Source organism: Neovison vison, chromosome 13, assembly GCF_020171115.1.
Source record: "Neovison vison isolate M4711 chromosome 13, ASM_NN_V1, whole genome shotgun sequence".
NCBI lineage: Eukaryota > Metazoa > Chordata > Mammalia > Carnivora > Mustelidae > Neogale > Neogale vison.
In genome coordinates this window covers 76,034,565-76,055,599 of record NC_058103.1, presented here as the reverse complement: position 1 = coordinate 76,055,599, position 21,035 = coordinate 76,034,565, and the positions used below count along the sequence as shown (strand labels likewise).

The following is a 21,035-nucleotide window of genomic DNA, read 5'->3' as shown; positions in this document are numbered from 1 at the left end:
CAATTCTTAAATGTTAAATCTTCAGAAGCTCCATGCTTCAGTAACAAGCTAACTCCATCCAAACCTGCCCAGTAGGGACGGGGAACCCGTGTTTGTCAAAGGCTCGCTCCCAGGGGCTGCAGGGAGGCTTGTGTTTCGTGAGGACAGAGCTTCAGGTGGGGAAGAAGGAAAAGTTCTGGAGGTGGGCAGTGATAGCGGCTGCACAACAATGCGAACACACTTAATGCCACAGAACAGTGCACTGAAAAATGGCTAAGTGGTAAATTTTATGTCTCGTATATTTTACCACAATTAAAACAAAACAGTGCATGAAAGACACCTTAGATGTGAGAGCATCCAGTGGCTATGTTAACTAGCCACTTATCTTCATTCTGAAGGTTCTCATCCAACTTCAGTTAGATAATCAGAAAGCAAAGTAGTTGGAGCACAGTCTCTTAGCTCCTCACAGAAACACGTGAGTTAAAGTTAAGTATAATGTTCACTGTCTTTCTAGAGAGGCAAGAGGATTATGCAAGGTGACTCGGTGATTACTGAGTTAGGCAGGGCTTTCTGCTCTATTACATAATTCCGCTGCCTTTCCCAAGTCTTTCCTCTCTGCTTAGTATCTGTGTGTTGCTTCTCACGTGGAACCAGGCATTTCAGGGAACAAGGAAATTATAGGGTGAGTTGAAGAATAACAGGAAGAAAAGTTGGAAGAAATATTTTAATGTTTTATCAGACATCTTCTTTATGAATGACCCATGTCGTATTGAACTTCTTTAAAACCTTTTTAACTAGAGCATCATACTCCCTATATATAAGGACCACACTAAATATTTTTAATTTACTTGTAAGATCTCAAAACAGACTATTTCTGTTTATGAACACTTAATTTACTGTGCAACTTAATGCAATTATATTAAATTAATTTTGATTACTCATCAACCTGCGCTCCATTGTACATGAAGGCATATAGACATGTTGCAAGAAAAACTGTTTCCTATAGTGTAAGTTACCAATGAAGACTGGAAAGTGTTCATATCGGGCAACTTATCCCCAATCGAAGGAAGGAAAAGTCCTTGGTGCAGATTCTGTCATCATTAATGTTCACTAGGAGAATTTTATTGAACATGAACTGACCTTTAATACTTTTTTGATGCTGTTAATTGTTGATGTTAGCAACGACCTTACTTTCTGATCATCATTCAGATAGTCAGCATGTCGGACACACATGAACAGGATATACGCTGGTAACCCTGGAATCAAGTTGACTGCCACACCACGTGGCTTCAGTTCTGAAAGGAAATGATGAAAAATAATCTTATATAACATTGAAAGTCTTCGTGAGGAATGCTTTGTGAGATATCAAAGCACAGTTCTCATGAAAGAATTCAATCATTCATGGTTAAGAGATCATATTAAAAAAGGATATTTTAATAGTTCATCAAGTAGAGAAACTGTTAAGGGTGGGACATGCGAATCTTAGAACTTCCAAATTTGTATCTCTCGCCCTGGTTTCTCCCTTGAACTCCAGTTCCATGTATCAACTGCCTTCTTGACACCTCTGCTTACGCATGTCAAATGGAGTCCATCCCAAATGAAACCAATGATTCCCGGTGGAACCTGACCTTCTGGGAGTTGTGCCCCTCTCAGGAAATAGGCTATTCCAGACTTCCGGTTTCTTGGGTTATATGCTTTGTTAATATTTTGAATCCTTTGTTTTCTCACACCACACATCTAATCCAACAATAAATCCTGTTGGCTCTACCTATAAAACACATCCAGAAACTTACTTACTCTACTAGCTACCTTACAATAGGCCACCATCATCTTCTCTTGGGCTGTGGTGATGGCTTCCAGACTTGCCTCCCTGATTCATCCCCTGTTCTCCAGTAGTACCTTTTTCACACAATGATCAGAGTAACTCTATACACAAATGCCACTCTTATTCTGAAAATCTTCCAAGGAGCTTCTCTTCTCAGTCATTTATAAAATAAAAAATCTTCACTATGATCTGTGTGGTCTGGCCCTGTTCCCCTTCCCCACCTCACTGTGTTCTAGTAACATTTCTCCCTCTCATCCTAATTGCAAGAAGACATTCATCTAATTGAATTCAACATGAGTCTCCTTGCTGTTGGTTGAACATGTCAGGCATGCTCCCACCCCAGGGCCTATGTACTTACTGTTTTCTGCCTGAAACGTTCTTTCCTCAGATATCAGTATGACTTGTTTCCTTACTTCCTTTGATCTCTGTCCAAAGATTACCTTATGGAAGAGAACTTTCCTGACAACTTCATATAAACTAGTATACTTGCCTTTACTCTTTATCATTTGACCCCATAATATATATATATATATTTTCTCTATTCTCCCCAAGTCCCCAATGTAAGACCTTTGAGAATAGGGATTATGAATTACTTTATTCATTACCCAGTACCTAGAAAATGCTTAGCATTTGGTACAAGCTCACTAAATGTTTATTGAATTAATGAATCTTTGTTAACTCTATGCTTAAAAACCACTGGCTTCTTAACATTTTTACTAAATGAAGATCATGTTAAAACTTCAGTGCCTTTGCACCTATATGTAATACTGGGCTTAATGCCACGAACCCTGGGAACATTAAATCAGGCATAACTGCCAATCACATTGCTGTCAGCCCACACCTGCCAGGAGGAATGCTATGCAAAGGCTGAACAGAGAGGTTTTCCCCTTTTTTAGTTCACAGCTTTTAGGCTGTGTGCACTCCTAACTCCCACCTTCCCTTAAAGAGTCTTCTGGCAGAATCAACAAGCTTATACCCCACCTTAAGCCAAAACTGCTCTAAAATGTTTCTTCCATGTCCATTTCATTAGCCCAGTCTTCTCCTTCCACAGCTGAAATCTTTCCCTTAATTCTTTTGTTTCTTTCCTATTACCAAAATGCTGTACTTAATATAGTTAGTTGTGAAAGGAAGCAAGGAAAAAAATGAAACTCAGGAAGTTAAACGGCCCAGAACTGTGGCGTTCAACTGTGGCTACACTTCAGAATCCTCTGAAAGACTTTTCTTTTTTTTATTGTGTGTAAAATGGTGTAAACTACACCATTAGTTTTTGATGCAGTGTTCCAAGATAAAAAAAATATATGTGGGGATACCTGGGTGACTCAATTGTTAAGTGTTTGCCTTCAGCTCAGGTCATGATCTCAGGGTCCTGGGATTAAGCCCTGCATTGGGTTCCCTGCTCAACGTGAAGCCTGCTTCTCCCTCTCTCACTCCCCCTGCTTGTGTTCCCTTGTGTGTGTGTGTGTGTTTTTTTTTTTTTTGACATGGCCAGGCTCTTCCCTCTAGAGATTCTGAGGTAACGAGTCTATGATAGGGATGATACATGAATACTTCTCAAAAGCTTCTCCAGATATTCTAATCTGTAGCCAGAGCTAAGAAGGCCTGGACTCAAAGGACCTCATAGGTAGATCCTAGGCAATTCTCCCCGAAGTTTGACTGATAATGCATGACACAGTCAGGATGTTACTCTAACAGGATAATGCACAGTCTGCAATGATGATGCAATTAACCAGTGTTGAATATTTAAAAAATTAGTGACTAGTCTTTTCCATTAATGACACATGTGCCAGAAAGACATTCTATCCCATGCAGAAAATACTTGCCCAAAATCAGGTTCTTAACAAGCTTTTGTTCATCCTCCTTCTTGTATTCCAGCATTCCTTGGAAATCCTTTTCTTTCCTGGGAATGCTGACTGGACGGATGGGTTCATCAATGATCTGTCCTGGTGATATGTTCTCCATCTGGCCCACTTAATGAGAAACAAAAAGAAGAAAATGTTTTCCAGGCAGAAAAAATACAAGGATTCTACATTCCAGTAATTTTAAATGAATTCTTTAACAACAGATCTTGCCATATTTGCCACTTAATTATTTCCTCTTTAAATACTCTTTTCTGCTAAAATTAGGTGGGTAGATGGCAAAATTATAGTAATGTCACTCCAACAGCCACTAGTACTTGGTTATTACCAACATCAAAGAACCTTACTTGATTCAAAAACTTTTTTTTTTCTTTGTAATAAAGTTTACTTTGTAATAAGATTAAATGTCCCAAAGTAAGCAGTTTAACTTTTTGGTTAACTCATCAGTACCATCATAATGGTTAAAGATATTAAGACTTTAAGTCAAAGAAGGGTGAAAAAACCCAGTATTCTACAAAGAGGCAGCAAGAGCATCAGATTCCCTCTCACATTTAGCTCTACGAATCCAGTCATTAAAGAAAAATAACATTTACTTCAAATGCATCATTGCAATCAGTTCAAACCACATCAAGAGAGCTGGCAGAATGGTATTTCTTTGCAATAGTTGATGTGAACTGCATCATTTTTCACAGAAGCCTCATGAGGCAAAAACCTAGCTTTCCTCTGCTACCCTTATTCCCAAAGAAATCTCGAGCAGATAAAACACTTCTGTTTAATATGATTTCCTAAATATTATTCTGTTTTTTGCTTGTTTGTTTTTAGTCAAATGCTACACATCTTACCATGAAGTTGTAACCATTAAAGTACAACCAGTGGTTAATGGCCCTTTCAGGTGATAAAAATGGTCACTATGTTAATGGTAAGTGCTAGAGAAGAGTTATGCTAAGGAGTAAAACAAAAAGGTCTCAAAATTCATTGCAAAATTGAGAAGTAAATGGGAACTGCAAGGGGAGGGAAAGGAACACAGTCATTTTGGTGTTTGTGGAAATATATGCTAATAAGCAGGGTTTTTTATTTTTTCATCTGTAGGGAGGGGCAGTTAAGAAATCTATTTAGGGATAGACTGAGTTGAATCTGTTATCAAACAAACACAATGCAGATCAGAAGCATTAGAATGTTTAGCTCCTTGCTGATTCTCCAAGGTATCCGTAGTACTTCCCGTCACTCTGGGCGGTTTCCTGTGTTAGTCGTGGGAAGCCAGTTCCACAGGACAAGGTTATCACGGAGAACACCAATACCTGCCAGTGTTCTTGCTTATGTGGCCGAGAGACAGCCTAGTGACACTCGTCCACCTCAGGCTGCAGCATCACACACCAGGATTATCAGCACGGAAAATCACCACCATCCGTCAACAGTATTATCTAAAGAGTGACCATATTGTGACTGGACAAGTCAGGGCTGTGGCATCTAGTGCTTCGTGTGCATGGTAAAATGTACGTCTCTATACAGGAGACAGGAGATTCAAGCCATTTAGTGTTATACTGATTATTTCTGGAGTCGGTTTATACATAACAGCATGGGGGTCTCAAAATCAGCCCACGGTGTCATCTGCCACTTGTAAAGTATAAGAGAGTAAAGTCCCTGCCCTCTGTGGTATTAGTCGTTCTGAGCCACAGAAACGATTCTGTGAGGGGAAACAGATTCAATATATTACGTTTAACAATAAACGTACGCATTTGGGCTCTATCTAACCCCAAGAGAATGTTTTAAGCCTACTGATTTCATCCACTGATAGTGAGAGATACCATTATTTTACAGAACACTAAAGAAGGAAAAACATTGCCAGTTAAACTGCAACTCGTCAACAGTCTTTGAAAGACGCAACCTAATTTAAGATGTTAAAATGTAAAAATTTGAGTACCTCAGAATTTATGAAATATGGTAAATATTTTTACAAGGAGATTTCCCTTATTAAAAGAAAGCTTCAGGGGCACCTGGGTGGCTCAGTGGATTTAAGCCTCTGCCTTCAGCTCAGGTCATGATCTCAGGGTCCTGGGATCAAGTCCCACATTAGGCTCTCTGCTCGGCGGGGAGCCTGCTTCCCCCTCTCTCTCTGCCTGCCTCTGTCTACTTGTGAACTCCCTTTCTCTGTCAAATAAACAAATAAAATCTTTAAAATAAATAGATAAATAAGTAAATAAAAGAAAGCTTCACTTTCTTTTTGCAAAATTTCTAATCTAGATACTTTTGGTTATGTACAAAAACGTCAGAGACAAAAATTGCCCTAGTTTCATTAAAATTTTCTCTCGCCTTTGAATTCTCCTCAGAGATGTGAGTCTTTACAAAAATTCATAAACAAAATATGGATGTCAGCTCAACACGACCTTGATTTTATGTAGCAAGCCATCTACTAATTAAAATAAAATGTCAACCTTCATGTATGCAGCGTCAGGAAAATATAAGGCCTGAAAGAAAGAACCCAGGACCACATTCCAGTTTTCAAACACTAGTAAGACCTTGGGGATCATTTGGTCCAATGCTACATCTAATACATGTTTTCTTCTAGAAAGACCTGAAGCAATCCCTATTTTCATTTTCCGGATTCTTTATACTTGAGGGGAAAATATTCCTGAAATTTTTTGTCCTGGAAAAGGAAGGGAAATTGGACAACATTTTAAAATTTATTTTTCCTCACTTTGGAACCAGAAAGTTCTTGATTCCAGGTTTAATAGAGACAGCAGACTAAATTTGTGTAAGTCAAGAGGTTATGTTGGAAACTATGACACAAAAGAGAGAAGCCAGTGATCCTTGAAGGCATGGGCTCTAGTTCCAGTTTGGCTACTTAAGAACTGAGACTTTGGCAGTCACTGATGGTTTCTGGGCCTCTGTTTTTTACTCCCACGAAATAATTAACTGATTTCTAGAATTCTTTTAGGTCTAAATTCCCTGACTCTTTGAAAGTTGAGATGCAACACCCACTCCTGGGTTAAAATATAGCACAAAGCAGATCAAATTTTGAAACACTCTCCATTTCACTTTATAACTTCTGCTAAAAATGATGTATGTTGGCGTTTTAAAAACAGGCTTCATTGGTTTCTTTTTTTAAAAAGTCTCCTTAAGTAGGGGTAGCCCATAGGAGGAGGCAAGAATCTTGCCGTTTTAAACCAGAAGAATGTAAAAAGTATGTTATATTTAGAGAAAGATACAAGAAAACTTCTAGTTCTTAAAAGGTACTTTTGTTGTGGAAAGTTCCCTGTTTTTTCTGTATAGTGGAGGATTAGAAGTAGTAAGAGAAAATATTAGAAGAGCTTGTTTTTATTTTATTTATTTCATTTTATTTAAATATTTTATTATTTGACAGAGAGAGCACAAGCAGGCTCCCCCTGAGCAAGGAGCCTGGTGCTGGGCTCCATCCCTGGACTTCGGGATCATGATCCAACAAAGGCAGACGCCAAACAGACTGTGCCACCCAGGCGCCCCGAACTTGTTACCTTTAGTCTCTAATTTGGAGGAGGAGGACTCAGCATGAGCCCAAATCATATACATCTATTTCATTTTATTCTTTAGATACATATAATTTAACTTGAAATATAACTTTTCTTAAGAATATGGTGTCTTTTTATTTAACCTATGAAGGGCCTTCTCAAATGCTATATTGGTTTGAGAACACAGCTGGCAGGGTAGTTGAACTAATGAGATAGATTTCTGATGGAAAATGGCTTAAAATTGCTGACATTTTGAAATATTGTAACCTACCTCAATTAAAACATACATATTAAAGAAAGCTGAATAAAAACTTAAAATAATAAGTGGCTTTGCTATTAGCCAAATTTTACTAATATATTAGAAAAAAATCATTAGAAGTTTAAAAAAATAATCTACTAATTAATATCCTTAAAATCAGTTCATTCAGGCTAATTATCTGTTGTCTAATTATCCTCTCATGACATAATTAAAGCAGGGTTAAGAGCAGAAATGTTTTCCAAATAAAATTTTTTTTAAAGTTTTGTTCATAGACATTATAGTCCATGTGTGAGTGATTTGGAGGTTCAAAATTTTAGTGTAATGTATGAGTCATGTAATATTAAAGCTTTATAAATAAATTATGACTGCAAAGTAGCCTGTCTGACTTCTAAACAAATATTTCAGCATTTGTACAACCAAAAGGGTATTATCCTCTTCAAAGTAAACATCTATGTTGCCATTCTAAATATTTTGGGAACTTACTTATTCATTCAACAAACATTTAATGAATGATTATGATAGATCAGACACTATACTAGGTGCTCCTAGGTGCTATGAAAATAAGGGAAAATAAAAGGCAGTCCCCTATGCTCAGGAAGCTCATGTCCATAGAGAAAGCCAGTGATTCAAACAGAAAAATTACTGAAAGTGTGACAGTGAAAACCACAAAAAAAGTGAGCCATTGTGGTACACAGAGGCCAGAGCCATCAAGCCTGTCTGGGTGATCAGGAGAGGCTGCTCTTGAGAATGTGACATATGGCTTTGGTCCCAAAGGACCAAAGAGAAGCAGAAAGACCAAACAGCAAGGACAGTTATGAGAGACCTGGCATGCTGGAAGAATGAAAACCACATAGAGTTAACATGGGAGACCCTTCTAAACATTCCAGACTACTCTGAGTGACATTGAGAGAACAGGGGGGTAGTAGGACCACACAGTGTCCCTTTTGATCAAAGCTGCACAGGTTGAAGGCAATTCCAAAGAGGGTCTCTAAGGCTCTTGAACAAAGAATATTGTTGGACTAAGCTTAAAAGCTGGCTTTATCTCCATTCACTGCTATACCCCTAGCATCTAGGTATATAGTGAAGGAACACACTAATCTAAAAGACAAGATTCATTTGTATACAATAACAATTGATATTTGATCATTTTTTTCAAAGTGTTTTCCCATCATCATATAGAAATCATGAAATGTTAAAAAAATCTTATTTCTTTATAATCATAATTCATTTTTTCTTGTTTCTCTTTTTTCTCCATTAGATTTTTTGAAGACACAGACTTTGTCTTGCTCACGATAGCATCCTTAATACTAACTTTAATTATAATAATAGTTAAGTTGTATATAGTATTTACTATGTGTCAGGAAATACACTAAACACTTTACACTCATTCATTCATTTCCTCCTTACAAACTGTCAGGTAAACGTCATTTAACATTGATCATTCCCATTTAACAAGTAGAGAAATGGAAGCATAGAGCATTGGTTCAGTAACTTGACCAATACCAGATGACTAATAGAAGAGCTGGGAGTTGAAGCCAAGAACCTTGGTTCGAGAATCCATGTGCTTAAACTCTGTGTTATACTGCCAAGCACAGCATCTAGCACATAGAAGATCATCATTAGAATCTTGTTGAGTAAATTCTCTCTCTTCACAAAGAACATTTTTCCCTCCTTAACAATGGAAATTTCCACTCCACAGAGGTCAGGTTTGCCGTTATCATCATAATATTTGCATGCAAACCTGTCAGACCACTGGTATAGACAACAAAATCAAGATTTGGCAATTGTTACAAAAACATGTTGAAATACCTTCTAGTTCACCAATTTTTTTGGCAAATACTTTCAGTTGTTTTTTCAGTTTCCGAACAGTCTTATCTTGTTTTTCAAGTTGTTCCATTAGATCCTAAAGATTAAAATGAGAAATAAAACAGAAAGATCAAAATGGGCCTTCTAAAATGCACAGAGGGAAAGCAGACACAAAATCACAAGCACAACGCTGTTAGTTTTACATAAAAGCTCCAGAAATGCTCACTGGTGGAGCCACCACCTGGCTAAAATTGGCAGGCATGGAAAAGCAGCTACAATAAAAGCCAAATGTTAAAATACACACTACAGTAATTCTTTTACAGTGTGATGGATAGCGGTCTCGCTGGGGAGTCTTTTCCTATGTGGGTAAAACAATTAAATGCTCATAAAATGTACTGATCTTTAGTAAAATGCTTTCTCTCAAGGGGGAGGAGGCAAAATAAATTTTGATAGATGCTCAAAAAGTTCCATGGGAAGTTTTAAGGATGGCTGAACTTAGGTTGGGCGTTTTGACTGACACCCGTGTGGGAGACCCACCCTTTGGAGAGGCTGACATGAGTCCTATAACTTAAGAGTCTTGGAGAATTAAAAGGTAACTTGAAAAAATAACCACCAAGAAAGGATAAAGAGCGATCTGCTGACCTACATCCAAGTGGCAGGTAGCATAACACACCCATAAAAATTCACAGGCGACAAAATTTTTCTTACAGAGGAAAAAGAGAGCAATTCCAAATGCTATATATGCAAAAAAAAAAAAGAAAGAAAGAAAGAACCCAGTACATTCAAGGGGGAGAGGGTTTAAAAAAAGTCTGTAATGACTGGCTATTTAATCAAGAATTCTCAAATCACAGGCAATGTTAAGAGATCAATAAATAAGAAGAGGGTGGGTAACAGCAGACTCCAAGCTCAGGAGAGAAGTCAGTCAGTGCTGCCCGTATGTGGTCATTATCCGCGCTGTGGTGAAGGAGAGCATCTGCAAACACAAATAATCATTCACTTTCCAGTCCAGACAGCACAGAATTAGATACTGGACCACGGATCCAAAGAGAAGAGCTGCTAACATTTCAGAGGGTTCAGTAGAGCTTCTGGGATTTGACTTTGTTTTTCAAATCCCATTTTGCTTCCATCACACTGTAAGCCTCGTGTTAATAACAAACCCGACGCGACAGTGGACGCAGGACACTGACAGAGGTGACACCACCGGCTACAAGACTGCTGTGGGGAGAAACAGGTCTTGTGAAAGTGTTTGAAGAGATTCCTGAGGAGGGGCGGGCAGCAATGTGCTCTTCAGTAAGAGAGGCTATAGGTAGCGAGGGAGACAACAGAAATGGACTCTGAGTTTACATACAATCATCCGTTTGTAAAGTGCAATCCGATACGACTGATACTTCTTAGGGTCATCTGCATATAATTCCTCAAAATACTGAAAAAACAGGCACAACGGATATTTGTTTTTCTCTGTGTCTCTGAGGGGATGTGACCTCTCAGCAAAATGAATTTAAAAATATTTTACAACACAAATAATGACAGTAGATGTACTCAAAAGGCTGATTTGTCATTGGCCGCTGCCTTCTGATCTTTCCAGGACAGAGGATTTGAATTCTATATGGATACACACATACACATATATTTTCATGTGCTCTGAGGCTGTGGCTCAGGCGCCATCAGTTAGCCAGTTAAACAGAGCAACGGCCCATATTCCTCCAAGAAAGCTGGTTATTTCACTCCTTGGATCTGCTCACAAGTTGCTGTACTTTTTTTTCTGCAGCTAGCAGCAGTGACAAGGGTGAGAAAGGCAAATAAAATGTTAGTGAGAATCAGGGCAATGTTGGCACTCTTGCCTGAAGTTGGCAAGGCTGGTGAGAAGCTGTGTGTCTTCCTTCCCTCAAGGCAGCATGGGGGAGGCCTGTGGAGCATGTTCACATGTGGAGGAAGAAAGGCCATCTTCATGTTTATGTCAGGAAGTAGGTGGGTATGTGGGTTATGCAGGATAGAGTTTCCAAAAATACTAAGCGTGGGTCCATTGGGCTTTACTATTCTGCTCAAGAGTTTCCTAAAGAGATGCACAATTAAGACCGAGAAACTATATAATGGTTTTGAAAATTGGATTATTCCTTATACTTAACTTTGAAACCACTCTCCAGAATTAGTAGTTGGGGAGGTATGGGAAGCAGCTAACCTGCAGAGGGTTTTCTAAAACTCAGAGAAACTTATGAACGACACTCTACTCCACAGAATCTAAGAGCTTAATTTACTGTCGTATTAGCTATGAAAAACTGCCAAGAAAATTAATACTGCAGACAAGGTTGCAAAAGAAATGATTAATTGACTTAGCGAAACAATTGGGAATTTGCCATCCAGAAGCATCTCGATTTCACAGTTTCGCCTTCTATTTTAGAACAGTCATTTATAAGCACAGAATTTATACACTGATCAATTATTATCATTCAGTATATTTATCAATTCTTAGGCAGTAAAGCACTGTTAGTTTAACTTAAGCAACAATATACTTGAGAGTAATAAAATGACATTTCAAAAATATTCCATGATTCAAAACATTTTCCCCCACAAATTAGTGGTATTTCAGTCACTTTGGAAAGAATCTAACACTTGTCCTCACGTGCTTCTCCCATTTCCACATTGAACCCCCACATAGCAAGCTGCCTTCAGAGGGACAGACGGTGAAAAAGAAAACTTTGGGGCTTTGCATCTAATTAATACAAAAGGTGGTTGAAGAGATGACACTAGTAAATGATCACTAATGGAGTTAATTATAGTAACTCAGACTGTTAAATCTTCAGAGAAAATCCAAACTGCTTTATTAAAGTTCATTAAAACCCTGAATTAAAAAAACAAAACAAAACCACTCAATACCACTTCTAAATAGCTTTTCTCAAAACCAGGCTAACACTACAATATAGATTTTATATAGGAATGTGGAATTATAACTTTTCAATGACTTTTAATGTAACAAATGTATCTATCAAACTTAAGTAGATTTACAAATCTGTAATAAAAGTTATTTTAGAAAATACTTCCTGTAAAAGAAAGAAAGAAAGAAAGGGAAGAAGAAATAACTTGGACTCTGGGCCAGCATTCAGAATCTGGCAAGGGGGAAAAAAAGTCTCATTCACTGCGCTTCTGTTAGAATAAAAAATGTATAAACTTAAATCCTAATGTCCCTCCACCCTGCCCTGGGAGCTCTGGCTAACGTCAAGCAAAAGCCCTGCATGGTTCTGCCACCTCCCTTCCCTGACCGTAACTGCAACCCCTGCCCGCCCGCTGGAGATGGAGCAGGAAGGGCCTCGCTGGCTGCCTGGAAACCAAAGGTCCACAAAGTTTGTCCCCGGTCTCTACTGTGACCATCACAGAGCAAACCTCCTTGCAATGGCAGAGAATCTGCCGCTGACATGGAGGAAGCAGGTCACCTGAGTTCTCGAGGATGACAGAGCCCAGCACACAGTGCAGGGAGATCTCCGGAGCCCTCCCAGACGTGCCAGAGCCTTCTGTCAGAAACATGACCTGTGCACAACCTGTGCTTTTTTCGTTTCTACCCACGTAATCACATCTTCCTTACTCTGTCTCTGCTGGAGAAGAAGGGTATCAAGTGTTGGGCAGCAAGTTTTTCCCAGCCCAAACAGATGTGTTTGACCAAAAGGAAACTGGGACGGTCGCGCAGGGCCAGGCACCACCAGCGGTGGGACGTGTGACCCCAGCACCTCTGCTTACCAAGTTCTCGTTGGTCAGCCTGGTGATCTCGTGCTGCAGGCTGGCCTCGATGCGGGCCTCCGGGGGCAGCTGCAGGTTCTGGGCCAGCAGCTGCTGCTGCCGGTTGTTCTCCTCCTTCAGGCTCTGGATCTCCCCGCGAAGGGCTTCTGCCTCGTTCTCGTGGCTCCTCTTCTGGGACTGCAGCTGGGATTCCAGGAGCCTGAGGAGAAGCCACACAGGTAGGAAAGGGAGATGACATGTGAGGCTCTGCTGGCTGGGTGTGAGGCGTTAGGCTCATTCTCACGGGCGGGAAAAGCGGGGAATTTTTAGTGTTTGTGCAACTTCTGACTTCGTTAAAGTCAAGAAGCTCAAACAAGGGCCAGCAATGGAAAGAAGTGAATTACCCTCCTGTATCTTTCTGAATTGTGGACCATGCTACAAATATAACAATTCTCAAAGGCCCTAAGAGACAGTCAGGTTTAGGTTCTTTTGAAAAGTTGATAAGGAATGATGACAAACTAGCATTTAAGATGGCAAAGACAGTACATGTGCCACAGAATAACTCTGCACCGTAGAGGACAAGCAAGATTACAAAGTCCCGATCTGATTAAATATGTCTTTAAGAATTTCAGTGTTACTTATTTCAGGCAGAGGGTATGACCAGGGTCCCATTTCTACTTTCCACTCTTATCTCTGGAGGACAGAAAGGCTGGAGTGGGACTCTGAAATATATACAGATTTACCCAAATCCAGACAGATCATTCTGAAATTTCACATACATATATTTTAAATTTGTCATTTTCTCTCTCCCCCATAAGCTTCCATATCAATAACAGAATCCTAACACGATGCGGTTTAAAACACAGATGTTCATAGGACAAACAAAGTGGTTATGGCTTCTCTCAGCAAGCACACAAGTCAGCCGTGCCTGGAAGCAAACCGGAGCGTAGGCCGCGAGAATACCAGGGAGAAACAGCATCCTGCCTTCACTGTGCACCCCACTTCTGTATTCACCCCCTTTCCAAACACAAAGCAAAGTTATTGTTAGGAATTAACTAACATGAAGAAAAGAAAGACGTTCTTTTATCCTTATCTCCTTTGTTATCAACTGCTGGGCAAAGCTACTGATGCCATGGCAAGTAAACGGTTAACAGCAGACTAAAAATATTTCAGAGATTATAAAATTCCAAGCGCACGTGAACTGAAATCCACTGAGTTAATGACAATGGCTTGTGATTAGAACAAACAAAGCAGAATGAGGAGTCCCTTGAACAAAGAGTTAAGTATTTTTAAAATTTAATCACTAACATGGTATTTTAATGAGATCTGAAAGATACAAATATCCTGAGAGCAGAGAGTGTCTGTGTTAGAAAGCTGTTGCTGTTCCAATTTTATTTGCTTTCCCCTAAACACATTTAACATGTTGAGTTCAGGTAATTATTTTCAACTTCAGCAATGCAGGAGACCCTCCTGATTTGTGGTTTCAAATGTCTGAGTTTCACAGTAATCACAGAGAATGCCAAATTAGGCGTGCAACACTGCTGCTGGGCAGCGCGGTGCTGTGCGTAAGGGCACAGGCTCACTGCCACGGGTGCTCATGTCCTTGAGATTGGTCATTATTCCAAACAGGAAACCACTAAGTAATCGGTGTTAATCTCTCCCACTGCAGTTAGGGCTCTCCTTGAAAGGTTTGGTTTTGTTTTGTTTTCCAACTCCTAGTGAGATATGCAGAAATTTCTGCATGTGAAGGGAAGACCCTTCACTCATGGGCAGCAATTCTTATATTCACTATCCATCCATTTTAGCTCTAATTGCATCCCTTAGTGGAGAGAGTTTTTAAGAAGGTATTGGGCTGACTGAAATTCCCCCAGGAAGACAATTAAAGCAGAAGAAACAGGAGTTAAAGTCAAAAGGCCACTGTTAGTAAGAAAAACAACAAGTTAATAACATTCCATTTTGAGGAGACAAATATAACCTGTTGGCTTGTTTTAAGCCTTCATAAACCAGCCACAGCTCTCCATCCTCATTCAACTCATGGCAGTCCATAGCAGGGAGTCTTCCACGCAAAGGGAACAACAATGCAAAACACAAGGGTACAGGATGGTCATGACATGATGATGGTCAGGAGCAGCACATGGTATACCAACTGAGTCAGCAAGACTGGTTTATTAATTACACATGGGTGTAAGACATTATTACAAAAATTACTTCTGGTTAATTTTTAAAAAAATGGGTAACATGTAACATCACATGTCAATGGATAGAAAGTAAAACAATAATCATGGAGCCAGAGCTACCTTTCCTACAGAATAAGAAATGACTGAAAAGGTGAGAAAGAGGTTCCATTTTCAGCATTTTATTCAGCTAGCAAAGTGATCTTATACATTACATATTATCTTATTAGAGACCGAGATCAACCATGACAGTCATACACATACAGAATGAAAACTTCAGCGATTGTCCTCATGGGATACTCTTCACAATCCATGTCAAAATTAAGTTCTAAGTATTCTAAGTAGGAACTTGTTTTTGCTTAATAAAATCTGCTTTCTTGCTTTTAAAACTGTCTTAAGAAATTCTTAAAAGGAGTAACTTATAATTAAGAAGTTCTCAGCTTTTTGACACAACTGTTAAAAAGATTTTTTCACATCAAAAATTAATGTTAAAATCTGGGGAAACTGCTTTTACACTATTATTTTTTTAAGATTATTTATTTGAGAGAGAGAGATAGTATGCTAGAAAGAAAGAGAGCACAAGTGAGGAGAGGGGTGGAAGGAGAGGGAGAAATAGACTTCCCACTGAGCAGGGAGCCTGAAATAGGACCCAGTCCCAGGACCCTGGAAACATGACCTGAGCTGAAGGCAGACACTTAACCAACTGAGCCACCCAGGTGCCTCTGCTTTAATATGAAACATGTGACACATTTTATTAAAAGCATGTATAGCAGCCCCTGGGTGGCTCAGTTGGCTAAGCACCTGACTCTCGATTTCAGCTCAGGTCATGATCTCAAGATCATGAGATCAAGCATGGTGTCAGACTCCACGTCCTGCACTGGGCATCTCTCCTTCTGTCCCCTACCCTTACCCTACTCACTCTCACTCTCTTGTGCATACTCTCTCTTTTAAAAGTATGTATATATAATAAATAATAATGACAAAGTTGATTACAGGTTTTTTTATACCTGGCGTATAAAAATATTTTTAAGTATCTATCATCAGACACATTCCACACCCTTCCACATGTATTACTTCATTTAGTTTTCCTAGTAACCCATTGTGTATTATTTGCCACACTGCAGAGGAAGACACTGAGGCTTAGAAATAAGATACCTTAGAGGCTACACACTGGTAAGTAGGAGAGACCAGGCCTATCTGACTCCAGAGCCCAGGCTTTTACTCTTCCTACTAGACTTTTGTTAATATGATGTGTACAGAAAGCACATTCCAGAGAATGTTCTATTTACCATCTCCTCCTGGAGAGTTGATCTATTTTTATGGTCTCAAATGTATTATTATACACTGATGACTTCAAAATTTATATCTCAACCCACATAGCTCTCCAATTCCAGATCTAGATGTTCAACTGCCTAATGGGTTTCTCTCCTTAGATGTCTTCCTAGCTCCTTGAGTTCATTATTTATAAATCTACTGATCATCTCCACCCTGTGCCTCCCCACACTGCAGACCCAGGATCATGAAATGGTATTACCACATCCAACCAAGTATTCACCATAGACCCTCTAGGATTCTCTATCCCTCACTCACAAATCCAAGCCACAAGGCTTACTGATCTCATCTTAGGTATCTTATGTATCTTTCAAAGTGTCCCATTTCTCTCAATCTCAACAGCCACCAACCAAGTCAAGTCACTGTAATTAGTCATTCAATTACAGTAAGAGGTTCCTAACTGGTCTTTATGCCTTCAACCGTGTTCTACTATAATCTATTCTCTAACATAAAAACCAGAGCCAGCTTTCTAAAATTCCAATATCATATCATTCTCCTACTTAAAACATTTCAACAACTTTGTCACTGGAGTGAAGTCCAAATTGTCTTGGTTGCCTCCCCAACAGTCTACAAACTCTGTAGAGTTTACAGAGTTTGCATTTACCTTCCTTACTGCTATATTCCCAGTGTATGACATAGGGCTGAGCATGAAACGGGTATGCGATCTATTATCTGGTGACTAAAGAGTAGAGTGCATGGATAGACAGGGTAATAGAGCTCTTCCTATACTAACACACTCTTAGATAGAAGATATGCTTATAATTTATATCATAAATTAAAATTTAAGGTTAATCAAATACTTTTTAAGCATTCTCCATTCTCACCCATAAAACAAGATAATAAGTACCTTACACAAGCAACATGTATTTCTGTACACCAGTCCTGATACTACACATCAGGAGACTCAGACCACACACTAACTACACAAATCCCTAACTGTCCTTGTCTGTGCTCATCATTGGCCATGTTTTCTTAAGCATGTAGCCTGTAAGTTCAGAGTCCAAAAGCACGGAGGCTCGGTTGGGAAGTGGTTTGATAGGAAGACTGAAGGAATTCCAGAGATGAGCCACCACTTGGTGATCATCTCAGCTATAGAGAAAGTCTTCGATAAAGTTTCATCATTTAGGTGCAAATCCTGCACCCTCAGTCAGCCTACCGAAGCTCTTAGGTGTACAGTGACTGAGCTAAGTGCCGTCTGTAACTTCACTCGTGTTTACAGTAAATAGGTTAAAACTAGGGTTAGGATTTTTTTCAGAACACCTTGGGAAATGTGACAAATACCTGATCTTAAATGTCAGGTCCCATCCTAGAAGTCATACACTTGTAGAATGATATGGCCAACAGTGAGTTGATTTCAGATACTTCATTACTTCTTTCCTCACCAGATTTCATTACTGAAAGCTAAAGTTGTCCCTACCAACTGGGATTCACAAAAAAACCAACCATCCTGAACAAAAAGTGGAAGTGACTACCCAAGATAGTTCGACAATGAGCAACTGGTTTTCTTCTCAAGACGGAGACTCTAAATATACAGAAATATAATCCCTTGATGTAAACAACATACCCCCTGACAACTCTCATCAATAATGCTACCTTATATTTAAAATGAAATTTTAATTGGGAACATGTTGGAAACCTTGAATTCCCTCTCAAGGTCAACGGATCTCTAATAAAGCAATACATAAACACTTTGACTTACTATGCAAGAGGCTGGCTTAAAGCCTAAAGATATACATGATTATGATTAAACTAAAATGAATAAAAAGAGAATGGACTTACCTGTTCGTTTCTTTCAAACCAATGTATGCTTGGGCTATTTCACCCTTATCTTTCATTTTTTGTACGTCTTCCAAAAGTATTGTGGAATCTGTCATTGTGTTCTGAAGAGGAAAATAACACATTTCCACATTAACACAGTCAGCTCAAAATCTGGACCATAGATAACAATTTTTTTCCTCCAGAATAGGGGGTTTTTGCATTCCTCCACATCTCTGTCCCACCAGAGCACCGGCCTAGCCCCGTGCAACTCCATGGGGTGGTCGGGCACAGGCAGTTAAGAGAAAAAGGCACCTTCAGTTTCTCCCTTGAAAATCCCTCCAGCTCTGCTATAAAGGTGGTGAGATTCTAGAGTACTACTGTCCTGTAAATAAAATCACTGATGGGCAGTGTGTGTTTTACATTATGTGAAATATATATCTATTTCAAATATGTATATATTCCATTAAGTAGTCCCTTGATGTCCTTGTCTGATAATTGGTCTATGCTATTATATATACTTCAATGTGTGTGCGTGTGTGTATCTATATACACACAATATATGTATATATACTTTATATATAAAAATATAGATATATTTCCAAGTATACACAAAGCATTAGAACAGTAACTGGCTAAACCAAGCAACTATTGAATGAACAAAGAACAGAAGCTCTTCTTTCCACTACTTCCCATCTAGTTATAAAAAAAAAATGCCCCAGTAAAACACTGTAAAGTTTGACATAAAGCTCGTTATTCAATTAAAAACTCAGTACAAAAAGGTAAATGATATGCTTTAGCAAAATTAGAAGTTTTTTCTCACATATTTAGATATATATGAACGGGAAGGATTTAGCTCCTTGTAAATATCTACCATCTGCCGTTATTCAACTCTTTCTTCTCTGTTACATTATAGCATGGCATATAAGTTTTTGAAATACATTTCTGGCAGGTCAGCATTACCAATGATTTTATATAAAAAGCACTTTTCTGCTAACATCTTTACTTCCTTTTTTATTTTTCCTTTTTAGTCTAATCTGACAACCAACATAATTTCCAAATCTTGCTTCCACTCAGCTATTCTCTGTATTTCCCAAACCAGGGCAAGAACAGACTAAGCACTACTGCTCGATAGCCTCTAGAGAATAATACATGTTAGAACCCAAGAGTCCATTCTATTTGTCTAAATAATATATGTCTGATCTGGTAGTCAATGTTTGCTCCAAAGGCAGATCTCACAATGAACTTAATATAGAATATACTTCAAAAAACATGATCTTACAGACCAGTTCTGAGGTAAGTTCAAGACCAGTTCTTGATAAGAATATACTTAAAAAAAAAATCCCACTTTTCTCCTTACAGTGTCTTTTTGTGAGCTTATAAATGCATCCTCAGAGAGGACCAAATATAATCTGATAAAAGCTATTGACAAGAGCTTATATTTTACTGAATTTTAAAAATCTTTCCCTAGAAACCACACGAAGCATTTCTTTAGCTACAATTTATATATATTTTAGTATGTCTTTCATAGAAAATATTTTTCTTTCTATGAAAGAGAATTTTTCTATTCTACAAAGGACCAAACTCAGATTTTTAACATCTATTTGCTATATTTATCATTTGCTATTTGCAACTCTCAAAGACCCAGTCCCTATATTAAATAATGCTGTATGTATTTTCTGATATCTGAAGACCTACATGATGTACTTTTGAACTTTCAATAAATTAGGTAACTTGATCCTATATTAACTAATCTAAAGGAAAGATGAGCTTCTTGATATGCTGTTTTCCTGATGGTAAGCAGCCAGCTATTTCCCCTTTTTGCCTACCCTACCTAAGAACTGGTGGTTGGGGCATGGGATCAGACATGGACCACCAGCACTAGGACATTCCTAACTCACAGCTGAAAATCTGTCTCCCCCAAGCCAGTGACCAGAAGTTTAGAAACGGTTGCACCATGTAGGAAAATCCTAACCCTTCCAGGGAGGGTGTTCTCTACTCCTGAGGCTCCTTCTCACCCTTGGCCAACAAATTCACAGCTGCTCTACAAAGTGTGGGACAGCTATGCTTTTGGGTGTGCTCCAAGTTAAGGGACTCTTATCCTGGGCCCCCATGTTTGTGGATGGCCTACCATTACTGTTAGAGTGGGTCAGAGAACAGACTATGAATTAGAAATCATGGAGATCTCCCTGTGATCCAAACTGAAACCTACTTCACCCATTATTTTTCCACTGCCACAGAGAGGGCTCAAATAGGAAATCAACTTGTAAATATCAAAATAGACTTGGTGGCCAGAAGCATCAATCGCATTATTTTGGGTGAATACTTATAAACTAAAGTTTAGGATTACAAAGAAGTATTTACTAAATTTTTTTGAAAATTTTATAATTACCTTGTCATCCTGAAAATCACAAGTCAGCAAGCACAAAAAAACAAATGGAGAAAATAATAAACCTTTAGTTCCATAAATAAACCATCAATGAGAGAGAAAAGCAAACTATAAGAACCCCAAAATTAGCATTCATGGAACCGGCATACGGTAGACATTAATATAAATATTTATGTGATAATTCTTAATTTTCAAGAACAAGTGCTTGAAATTCTTTTTGAGTTGTTTTGGTTTTTCCAATTTGTGAGTATGTGAGAAAATGACCCTCCTGCTAATGTATATGGGTAAAATTCTTATGCTAGGTGTGTGAGAGTTACAATTAAGCTCTGATAGGAGGTCATTTGTCCAAGTGAAGCCTTCCAGAATACTCAGAGAGGCAGGGTAGATGAACTAGACTGGCTGGGCTGGATTAACACCTACCTCACTGGGCGTCACTCACTACTGCCCTGCAAGGATGAGTGTCTTGG

The 21,035-nt window shown here is 38.8% G+C and overlaps 1 protein-coding gene across 7 annotated transcripts in view; it reads right to left on the bottom strand.

Annotated features, from left to right (window-relative positions):
- Positions 1-21,035, bottom strand: part of MYO5A (myosin VA) — a 201,805-nt gene that overhangs the window by 15,075 nt on the left and 165,695 nt on the right. The window contains exons 29-36 of one of the 7 annotated variants that reach the window (XM_044230813.1): positions 20,572-20,580; positions 18,204-18,304; positions 14,894-14,974; positions 12,940-13,138; positions 10,559-10,633; positions 9,214-9,307; positions 3,625-3,771; positions 1,120-1,274 (exon numbers count right to left, since the gene is read on the bottom strand). In XM_044230813.1, coding sequence (XP_044086748.1) covers positions 1,120-1,274; positions 3,625-3,771; positions 9,214-9,307; positions 10,559-10,633; positions 12,940-13,138; positions 14,894-14,974; positions 18,204-18,304; positions 20,572-20,580 — 861 coding nt within the window. The remainder of the gene's footprint in view (positions 1-1,119; positions 1,275-3,624; positions 3,772-9,213; positions 9,308-10,558; positions 10,634-12,939; positions 13,139-14,893; positions 14,975-18,203; positions 18,305-20,571; positions 20,581-21,035) is intronic. The other 6 variants (XM_044230814.1, XM_044230815.1, XM_044230816.1 and 3 more) reach the window with 6 other exon arrangements.